The sequence below is a fragment of the Carlito syrichta genome, unplaced genomic scaffold (genome assembly GCF_000164805.1).
Source record: "Carlito syrichta isolate Samal-C Ts95f unplaced genomic scaffold, Tarsius_syrichta-2.0.1 Scaffold301930, whole genome shotgun sequence".
NCBI classification, from domain to species: domain Eukaryota; kingdom Metazoa; phylum Chordata; class Mammalia; order Primates; family Tarsiidae; genus Carlito; species Carlito syrichta.
The window spans coordinates 675,235-686,714 of record NW_007246026.1 but is presented as its reverse complement, the minus strand read 5'-3'; the positions used below and the strand labels follow the sequence as shown (position 1 = coordinate 686,714).

Below are 11,480 nucleotides of genomic sequence, written 5' to 3'. Positions count from 1 at the left end.
TGGAACTACAGGTGCGCGCTACCACTCCCGGCTCATTTTTTGATTTATTGTAGAGATGAGGTCTCGCCAAGTTGCCCAGGTGGGTCTTGAACCCTCAGGCTCAGGCAATCCACTCACCTCAGCCTCCCAAAGGTGCAGGATTACAGGCTGAGCCACCGAACCCGGCTGCAGACTCAACTGTGCTTCAAAACCTGTCTCAAGTATCAGTTCTCAGTAGTTTTCTCAACTCCTTCTCCTACTACTCAGAATGACTGTTCTTTCATCTCTGCAGTCATAGCACTTTAAGAATGCCTTTGTTAAATCACTTGACCTGATGAATAAGATGGACTCATGGGGTTCTATCCTCTCCCCAGTTAACTTGTGCACTCCCTGAAGGCAAGTGAGAGCATGTCATTGCGCAATTTTTGCCACACTATTGGAGAATAATACAGGTTTGTTGAATTGAATCAAATATTAAAAGAAGACCAAAGCATAGATGGATGTTTTAGAAAGTGTATGTTGTCAGGAGCGGTGACTCACACCTGTAATCCCAGTACTCTGGGAGCCAGAGGCAAGAGGATTGCCTGGGCCCAGGGGTTTGGGAACAGTCTGTTTTTTTTTGAGTTGGAGTCTCACTCTGTCGCCCAGACTGGAGTGCAGTGGCTGCTTCCGGCCACCGCAACTTCGTCCTGCTGGGCTCCAGCAATCCTTCTGCCTCAGCCTTCCAAGTAGCTGAAACTACAGGCGCGCACTACCACGCCCGGCTAATTTTTGATTTATTGTAGGGATGAGGTCTCACCAAGTTGCCCAGGCGAGTCTCGAACCCATGGGCTCGGGCAACTTGGCGACACCTCGTCTCTACAATAAATCAAAAAATTAGCCGGGGGCGGTGGTGTGAGCCTGTAGTTCCAGCTACTTGGAAGGCTGAGATGAAAGGATCGCCTGAGCCCAGCAGGCCGAGGCTGCGGTGGCCATGAGCAGCATGCCACTGCATTTCAGGCTGGGAGACAGAGTGAAACTCTGCCTCAAAAAAAAAAAGTGTATGCTAAATCCACATATGTGATTCTGCTTTGGTCTTATCAGAGTATATATATTTTGCTTTTATTAAAAGACGAGTGTCATTTAGCTGGGCATGGTGGTGTGTGCCTGTAGTCCTAGATACTCAAGGATGCTGAGGTGAGAGGATCACTTGAAACTAGGGGGTCAAGGCTGCTGTGAGCTATGATTGAGCCACTGTACACTAGCCGGGGTGACGGAGACTCTGACTCTAAACAAACAGTATCATGAATATATTTCTCTAGATAAAACTTTATTAATCTATTTTCTACTTAAAATTGGTTTTCCCATAACCCAGTTAGCCAAAAGTAGCTGAGTAATTTGGAATATTCTCCGGTTGGACCCAAATCACATTTGGGGCTTGCTTCAATCAGTGGACCTCTGTCGCTTTTGCTCTTCAAAGAACCTCTCAGTCAACTGTAGCCTTTGAAAGCATGAGCTGAACAGAAACCAGACTAATTCTATTGAATTTTAAACTTGCCACATTCCCTACTCTAGCATTAAACTTTTCTTCTCTAATTGAACAAGTTAACTGAAAACGTACATATTTTTCTCTCTTATCCATTGTGCCCTACTTGTTTGAGAAAAAATTTGAGAGGCTAAAAACAATCCCAAACAAAACCAAAAAACCAAATCCCAAAATAAATTGTTCCACACTCATTCCTTTGGTTCTTTTGATGAACTGCTTGCATCAGTGTTGAAGGTCAGTGTGAAAAACTTTTGGAAGACTTTTCCAGGTGGGTGTGACAGCATTTCCTGAAGTATCTTTCATCTTGGCTTACAGCAAATGATTCTTTTAATGCCCTTAGGTCACTTTTACCCTAAGACCCAATAAAAGTTTGTTCAACTTTCCCATCAGTCGCCTCTGGCCTTACCTATATAGTAGTTACAATGTAGTTAGTTACCCAGTATGTATCCTGGCAAAGTAAGATCATAAATAATTCACATCTGGAGGTGCTCAGGCCATATAGCCTGAAGATTAGGGGGAGAGAGCTCTGGAGTCAGTCTGTCTGGGCACCTCTGCCCGGCTGTGTGACCTTAGACAAGTTACTTAATCTCTCTCTGTCTCATCTGTCTTTTCAGTTAAAAAAAAAAAATGAATAATAGCCGGGCTCGGTGGCTCAGCCTGTAAGCCTGCGCCTTTGGGAGGCTGAGGTGAGTGAATTGCCTGAGCCCATGGGTTCGAGACCCACCTGGGCAACTTGGCGAGACCTCATCTCTACAATAAAATCACAGAAATTAGCCGGGCGTGGTAGTGCCCGCCTGTAGTTCCAGTTACTTGGAAGGCTGAGGCGGAAGGATTGCCGGAGTCCAGCAGGTCGAGGCTGCGGTGGCCGGGAGCGGCCACTGCACTCCAGTCTGGGTGACAGAGCGAGACTCCAACTCAAAGAAAAGAAAAAAAAAGAATAATAATGGTACTTACTGCCAGGCTCAGGTGGCTCAGCCTGTAATCACGCGCTTTGGGAGGCTGTGAGTGGATTGCCTGAGCCCGCGAGTTCGAGACCCGCCTGGGCAATTGGCAAGACCTCGTCTCTACAATAAATCAAAACTTAGCCGGGCATGGTAGCGTGCGCCTGTAGTTCTAGCTACTTGGAAGGCTGAGGCAGAAGGATCGTCGGAGCCCAGCAGGTCGAGGCTGTGGTGGCCGGGAGCAGCCAATGCACTCCAGTCTGGGCGACAGAGTGAGACTCCAACTCAAAAAAAAAAAAAAAAAATGGTACTTACCTCATAGATTTGTTGTATGGAGTTAAGTGAGTTAAATGTATAAAGCACTTAGTGTCTGGCACGCGGTAAGTACTCAAAAAACATTAGTCTTATATTCTATATTTTATATACTATTTCTCTATAGTTTTAGGTAAGATAAGGGTGTGTAATAAAAAATTAAAGAAAGGATGGTCATTTTTAGAACAAACTTTTTGTAAATACAAAATAGCAACTCCGTCTGTTCTGATATTACTATTGACAAAATGCCTACAATAGAGATATTAATTCAAGAGATACATTTATTTTGGCTTTACATAAAATCAGAATCCAACACTATCCTAGTTTTAAATTCCTATGTGGCTCTGAATGAAGCTTAAAAAAACAAAACAAACAACTCTATAATGTACAATGGGTTAAGCAAATCACTTCTTCAGTTTTTTTCTATTTAAGGGTTGGGACTGAGACTATTCATCTAAAACTTGCTATTCACAGAGAAAACCCTTGGGAACAGGACAACTTAAGTTTCAGTTTATCTGTTTATCTGGCTTTCCATAATACAATATCCATAATGGCTTTAGAAGAATGTAAATAAATAACATTGCTAAACAGTATATATTGATAATTTTCTGACAAACTCATTTATCTGACATCATGCTGAAAAATCAAGAGGATTCTTTCATATATTTTAAGTTTTAATTTATTCCATTTGCTGATTCACAAACTCCTGTTCTATATTAAAGCAGTTATCACTAATATAACATATGAGAAACTGTACCCATGGAAACCTAACAGCCTGTTTTTTAAAACCCCGTTAATACTCAGTTGAGCTTGATATATGCAAGGTTGACATATGTGTGGGTACTAATGCCTTTTATTCAGGAATGTAAAATTACTGGTATCTGGCATCAAGTTTACAAAACCTCCCCCAGACTAGGAGGTAACTGAGTGACATGTGAAAGAATCTTCTCCTATCCAAATTTAAGAGTATACTGGGCAGTAGGGTAGGGGAGGAAGAAGTAGAAAAAGAAGAAAAGAACAACTCCACCTGCTTAAATTAAACTGAGGTAATTAATTTGAGTCAGCATATAAATAAATCAACAAGTGCCTCATTTTGTTTTCCAAAAAAATAAATCACTGGTAAACCGTTACTAGCAATTTTAAAGTTGATCCATTAATATATTTTTAAATAGAAAAAAGTTTTGAATATTATATGTCATAATTCCATTCATCTAATACACTCCTCTGCTGAGATATTTAACACATCTTCATCTGTGTTCTCTTCTATCTCTGACAAGTTGCCCCAAAGTAGGACGTTTACACCTGAAAATAAAAAGTCATAACATTCTTTAGTGTTCACTATTGTTTTAACTCAGAACATGATATATGAAAGTTTATATGCTCACATTTTTATATAAACCATAGTGTTATCAGTAAAGAGAAAAGCTAGTAAAGAATGTACTGCAAATAATATTATCTATCTAGTACATGAACATTTTTTAAGTGGTAGGACATAAACACTCTTTAAACTCTTTTAAGCAAAGACTTGAATTCTCAAATCTTAGAACTCAAAAGGATCTTAGGAGTCTATTTACTCAAACCCTGCCTCCAGCTGCTTTATGCCATAATCACTATACACAGATCATTTTCTCTCTTAAATTAAATTATTTAGTTTAGTTTTTTGTTGTTGTTGTTGGGGTCTCACTCTGTCGCAGGAGTGCAGTTATTATGACCAGGCTCACTGCAACCCTCCTGGGCTCAGGTAATTCTTCCGTCTCAGCCTCCTGAGTAGCTGGGACTACAGGCATGCACCAGCATACTTAGCTAATTTTTTTTTTTTTAATTTTGTACAGACGAGGTTTCACTATGTTGCCCAGGTTGGCCTTGAACTGCTGGGCTCAAGCAATCCTCTCGCCTCCCAGAGTGCTAGGATTACAGGTGTGAGCGATTGCACCTGGCCTAATTATTTATTTTGAATTGGGGTCTCACTCTGTCACACAGGCTGGAGTGCAGTGGTACTACTATTACAGCTCACCACAGTCTTGATCTCTTGGGCTCAGGTGATCTTTCCACCTCAGCCTCTTGAGTATGGGCCTGCACCACCATGCCTGGCTAAGTTTTTTATTTTTTGTAGAGACTAGATCTGGCTATGTTGCCCAGGCTGGTCTCTAACTCCTGAGCTCAAACAATCCTCTCACCTGGGCATCCCAAAGTGCTGGGATTGTGAGTCACCATGCCCAGCCAATTTTCTGATCTATTTTAATAATCTTTAAGAATGGAGATCTCACAAGATCCTTTTAGATTAAGAGTCTCTGGAGGGTACAGGGAAAAGTCCTGAATAGTGTCTTAACTCTTGAAGAGCTATAAACGAAGCTTAAGGACCAGGTTGTAGCAGCCAATATAATAAACAACAATCTAAAAATCTCATTGAAAAATAATAGTCAGATTTCATATGAAGAATGCAATACAGGTATATAGTAAACACCAAATATGCAGTAGAGGATAATGAGATGGTTTATTCTTGGCACATGCTATAGTTTTAAAAGCACTAAAATGAAAGGAAAAGAAAAGACCTCTAGGAAAGCCAAAGAACTTCAGCAAGAAAAGTAAATCTTAAAGTATCCAGTTTCAGTGTGAGTACAAAGAGGTCTTAGCAATCCTGAATAAATACCCACTCCTAAGCATCCACAGGAAAGTTCTGGGAAATCAGGTATCTATGTGAAAACTTGCCTAGAAAACAGTCTTCCTAGAGTCCTTTTCAGTCTAATCATTTTAGAATTGTATAAAGTTTGAGTATGTATTTCTTTGACGTTGTCGGTTCAGGTGATGCAGACAGTTCCAGTGCCATTAGAAATCTTCTTTTATACGAAACATTCAGAAATCTTGTTTTACATCATAATACTAGGGTTACAAAGGAGAAGTTTGATATTCTTGGAGTCAATACCCAGAGACACGCAGCAGCTCAGCACAATTGGTTCAAAGGAGGAAAAATAAACTAAGAGATTGGATCTGACAGAAGCAGCACCTTCCTTTCTCTGTTAGGAAGGGAGGAAGGAAATCCTGTGATACATCTGTTTCTTATGGATTAGATTCAGTGCAAATGGAAGAATGCTGGGCTTTTATCTTTGAAAAATTGACCAATATTAATAAGTAAATCAAAATTGAAAAATCTCCACCCTGTGTTTTGAGTTCTATAAACAGGAAAAATAGTATCAAAGCAGAAACTTCCTTGAATGTGTCTCATGAGCCACACAAATATAATCTGGAGGCCTAAATTAGGGGCCTCCATCCCACCTAGGGGAGTTCAAACAAGTCCTTGTTTGAAAATGGTCTTTTTAACATACCAAAGTTTTAAATTATAATCCCTCTCCCATGATGGAGTGAGAGCCACAGTTGAAATCCCAGGTGATTAAAAATTTAAGCATAATTGGAGAGTTTAAAGATCCTTGACAACCTAATTTGCAACTCATAATCTTTTGATCTGTGAAGTCAAATCATATTTTTTAAAAAAGAAATGTATTTTAAGTTCTGAAGGCTAAAACATACATTTAAAAACCTAAGTATGTTAGTGCCAACTTAGATTGTCAAGTTCTTTAAAGTCAACTTGGTCTGTCGTGTAAATAGATATTAGACATTGAGAACATATAACCTATAACAAACCAAACGACTAGACAATATAAAAATTATGTAAATCCCCTTTAAGAATTGGTAGTATATTTCTTTTTTTTTTTTTTTTTTTGAGTTGGAGTCTCACTCTGTCGCCCAGACTGGAGTGCAGTGGCTGCTCCCGGCCACCGCAACCTCGACCTGCTGGGCTCCGGCAATCCTTCCGCCTCAGCCTTCCAAGTAGCTGGAACAACAGGCGCGCGCTACCACGCCCGGCTAGTTTTTTTTATTATAGAGATGAGGTCTGGCCAAGTTGCCCAGGTGGGTCTCGAATCCGTGGGCTCAGGCAATCCACTCACCTCAGCCTCCCAAAGGTGCGGGATGACAGGCTGAGCCACCGAGCCCAGCTGATACTTCTTATTAAAATAATTAGTATAGACATACCTTATTGTGTTGTGCTTTATTGCACTTCACAAATATTGGGCTTTATACAAATTGAAAGTATGTGGCAATTCTACATTAAGCAAATTTATTGATGCCATTTTTTGAATAACATGCTCACTTTGTGTCTCTGTATCACATTTTAGTAATTCTCGCAATATTTCAAACCTTTTCATCATTATTATATTTATTATAGTGATCTATGATCACTGATCTTTGATGTTACCATTGTAATTGTTTTGGGGTGTCATGAACTACACGCATGTAAGACAGCAAATTTAATCGATAAACGTATGTGTTCTGACTGTTCCACCGACCAGATGTTGCCTGTGTTTCTCTCTCCCCTCAGTCTTCCCTATTCCCTAAGACACAACAATACTAAAATTAGGTCAGTTAATATCCCTACAATGATCTCTAAGTATTCAAGGGAAATAGTCACATGTCTCTCATTTTAAACCAAAAGCTAGAAATAATTAAGCTTATTGAAGAAGGTATGTTGAAAGCTAAGTTAGGCCGAAACCTAGGTCTCTTGTTCCAAATAGTTAGCCAAGTTGTGAATGCAAAGGAAAAGTTCTTGAAGTTAATTAAAAGTGCTAGTCCAATGAACACAGGAATGATAAGGAAGCAAACAGCTTTATTGCAATATGGAGACAGTTTGAGTGGTCTAGATAGATCAAACCAGCCAAGACATTCTCTTAAGCCAAAAACCTAATCCAGAGCAAGACCCTAACTCTCTTCAATTCTATGAAGGCTAAGACAGTCAAGGAAGCTGCAGAAAAAAGTTAGAAGCTAGCAGAGGTTGGTTCATAAGGTTTAAAGAAAGATGCCATTCCCATAACATAAAAGTACACAGTGTAGCCGGGCTCGGTGGCTCAGCCTGTAATCCCGTGCCTTTGGGAGGCTGAGGTGAGTGGATTGCCTGAGCCCGCGGGTTCAAGACCCACCTGGGCAGCGGGACCTCATCTCTACAATAAATAAAAAAATCAGCCGGGCGTGGTAGCATGCGCCTGTAATTCCAGCTACTCAGAAGGCTGAGGTGGAAGGATCGCCAGAGCCCAGCAGGTCGAGGCTGCGGTGGCCAGGAGTGGTGGCCACTGCACTCCAGTCTGGGCGACAGAGTGAGACTCCAATTCAAAAAAATAAAAAAAAAAAAAAGTACACAGTGAAGCAGAAAGTACTGATGTAGAAGCTGCAGCAAGTTATCCAGATCTAGTTAAGGTAATAAATGAACATGGCTACACTAAACAAACATATTTTAGTGGAGATAAAACAGCCTTCTGTTGGAAGAAGATGCTACTACGTCTTTCATAGCTAGAGAGGAAATGTCTGGCTTCAAAGTTTCAAAGGGCAGACTGACTCTCTTGTTAGGGGCTAATGCAGCTGGTGACATTAAGTTGAAGCCAGTGCTCATTTACCATTCTGAAAATCTCATGATCCTTAAGAATTATGCTAAATTGACTCCGCCTGTGCTCTACCAATGAAACAAAGCCTAGATGACAACAGTCTATTTACAACAGGGTTTACTAATATTTCAAGTCCATTGTTAAGACCTACTGCTTAGAAAAAAAGATTCCTTTCAAAATATTACTGCTCATTGACAATGAACCTGGTAATTCAAGAGCTCTGATGGAGCTATATAAGGAGATGAGTGAAACAATTCTAGTTGATTCAACATGGCTAAAAAGACCTAAAAAGAATCCCGAAATGATCTATCAGGAGTTTCACTTAGGTATTGATACAGAAATGTTACAGGAGTATCCAAGTCAATTGTTTCTTACCTGTGGAGTCTAGTCTGTTAATACCATAAACTGCTTGGCTGTGAAACATCCAGAAATGTCCATTGTTGCAGGAAAGAAGGCAGGAACTACATGGAACAATCACATGATAACCAACAATATTCCCACTAAAAAAGAAAGTAAATGTTACTAGATACCTTGTGGTGCCTGGCCAGATAAGCATTTTTATATTCTAATATGAATAGGCCGTATAATTTAGATCTTATTTCCCCCAAACAAGCTCCATTGGTAGGATCTTTGGAATGGGAGTTACTCTGATAATAGTTGTAGTTCTACCACCAAGTGGGAAAATAGCCTTTAAATTAAGTGAAATCATACTAACATATCTTCACTTTTTTTTTTTTTGCTAGTATTATTTTATGCATTTTCCCTATGGAAGCTAGCTTCTGGATGCCATAAGTCATGGTGTGTTCTGTGAAGCACCCAAATTGATGTGCTATACAGACAAAATAAATTAAATTAACTCAGATCTCTGGTAAAGGTTTTTGCTTATCCCAGGACTGTGGCAAGTTGGGTTCTTACATGTTGTAGTTCCATGCCAGCACCTAAAAACTGTTTCGACAGATGGAGGAGTAGGAAGACAGCATGAGTCCCTGTAAACCAAACACAAGCTGGCTGCTCTAATTTTAGTGTCAGTGTTTTTGAAGGAATTCAGAAATAAAGCAAATCTACAGCCTCTAGAGAAAGTTGCAAAAGTTTCTGCTGTCTTCAGTGTTATTCAGCTGACTATAAGTACTTCACTCTTTCACAGATTTTTTTTACTAGCTAGTCACATATAAAATAGAGTGAACCTACTGGGAATGTTTCAGTACTTTTTATTTAATGGCAACATGAACTGTTTATACCTTGAATTGTGAAAATTCTTATTATAGCTTGGTCTTATCCTGTGAGATGTGGGAGTCAGTTGCTTTTATAAGACCCTATAAAGATTACTATAAAAGGTACCAGCCCCCTTAAAATATTTCTTCTAATTATAACCTGCTTGAAAGGCAAACAAATAAAAAACAAAAGTTGTTCTTGGACTAGGATTGTCAGTTACTTGTAAGACTATATTGCAAGAGTAAATTCTGTGGCTTTAGTTATCACTTATATTCATTCATCCATTCATTCAACTAATATTTATTGAGCATCTACTGTATGCCAAACACATTCTAGGTGCTAGGAACACAGCAGTGGGCAAAGCAAAGTTCTTGTTCTCATGGAGCTAACATTTTAGTGGGGCTACATCAGATCATTTTGCTCCCTTGTTTTTTTTTTTTGAGTTGGAGTCTCACTCTGTCGCCTAGACTGCAGTGCAGTGGCCGCTCCTGGCCACCACAGCCTCGACCTGCTGGGCTCCAGCGATCCTTCCGCCTCAGCCTTCCGAGTAGCTGGAATGACAGGCGCGCGCTACCACGCCCGGCTGATTTTTTGATTTATTGTAGGGATGAGGTCTCGCCAAGCTGCCCAGGTTAAAACCCATTCAATGGCTTCCGATTGGCCAAAAGTGAAAATAAAAAAATCTCTCCATACTAAGGTATAGATCTGCGCTGTCTAAAACAATAGCCTCTAGTTACATGTGGCTATTATACACTTGAAGTGGAACTGGCTTGAATTGAGATGTGCTGTAAGTGCAAAATGTACACCAGATTTCAATGACTAAGAATAAAAAATAGAAAGTAAAATATTACATTAGTAGGCTAGGCATGGTGGCTAATACCTGTAATTCTAGCACTTAGGGAGGGAGAGGCTGAGGTGGGAGGATTGTTTGAGCCCTGAAGTTTAAATCAGCCTGGGCAACATAGTGAGACCTCATTTCCACAAAAAAATAAAAATAAAAAAAATTAGTCCCAGCTACTAAGGAGGCTGAGGTGGAAGGATTGCCTGAGCCTAGAAAGTTGAGACTGCAAAGAGTCATGATTGTGCCACTCCATGCCAGCCTGAGTGACAGTGAGACCTTGACTTAAAAAAACCCAAAAAACAACTACATTAATAATTTATGTTGGTTACATGCTAAAAAAATAATATTTGGGATATATTGGATTTTATATAAAATATATGATTAAAATTAACTTTGTTTTGTTTTACTTTTTAAAATATTACTAGAAAAATTTGAATTACATATGTGGCTTGTGTATTTCTATTGGACAACACTGCTATAGATTATCTAGGTTCTGACTACACCTTTAACCTACTCATACTACTCTCCCTCCATCCTCATATCTCAGCCATACCAGCCGTCATCCTTTCATTCTTTGATCATCAAGGAATATCAAGTCACCTGTTCTTTGCATTTGCTGTTCCCTCAGACTTTTCATGAGAAGGATTCCCTGACCTGACCGTGAGATGTAAAATAGCTGTCACCTACTTTCTCATGCCAGTACCTAATATAATTCTCTATCATTATTATTGTCATTTCGTTAGGAGCACTAAGATATCATAGCACTTAGTATCTAATTCATTTAAGTATCTTATTGATTGATCATCATCCCAAATAGAATATAATGTCTAGAGACCAGTGAGTGATTTTATCTTGTTTGCCACTGTGTTTCCAGTCCCTATAAAAATGACTATCCCATAATTAAATTCCCAATATAAGTATAACTTGAATGAAGAAATGAAATCAGTCATCAGCACATAAGAAGAGTTTGCTAACTTAAATTATTAGGATCATAATTATAATCCAAACCCCATTTAAATAAGAAAATCTCAATCCTCCCAACCAATGGGAAAAATAACACAAGTCTGTCTACCTTTCAAAAGATTATAGTAATATCTCTCATCTGTGTTTTAACTTACATTTTATCAGGCTTTTTAACATTCATAATTTGACCTTCACAACAACTTTATAAGGTAAATACTGAAGACTTTTTTTTTTTTTTGAGTTGGAGTCTCACTCTGTCACCCAGACTGGAGTGCAGT

General features: G+C 39.4%; 1 protein-coding gene across 2 annotated transcripts in view; it reads right to left on the bottom strand.

Annotated features, from left to right (window-relative positions):
• Positions 1-3,829: 3,829 nt before the first annotated feature.
• The window catches only part of FAM72A (family with sequence similarity 72 member A), an 11,889-nt gene continuing 4,238 nt past the window's right edge, over positions 3,830-11,480 (bottom strand). For both annotated transcript variants that reach the window (XM_008055705.2, XM_021711208.1), the window contains exons 3-4: positions 8,562-8,686; positions 3,830-4,059 (exon numbers count right to left, since the gene is read on the bottom strand). In XM_008055705.2, the coding sequence (XP_008053896.1) occupies positions 3,965-4,059; positions 8,562-8,686 (220 nt within the window). In that variant the 3' untranslated portion in view covers positions 3,830-3,964. The remainder of the gene's footprint in view (positions 4,060-8,561; positions 8,687-11,480) is intronic.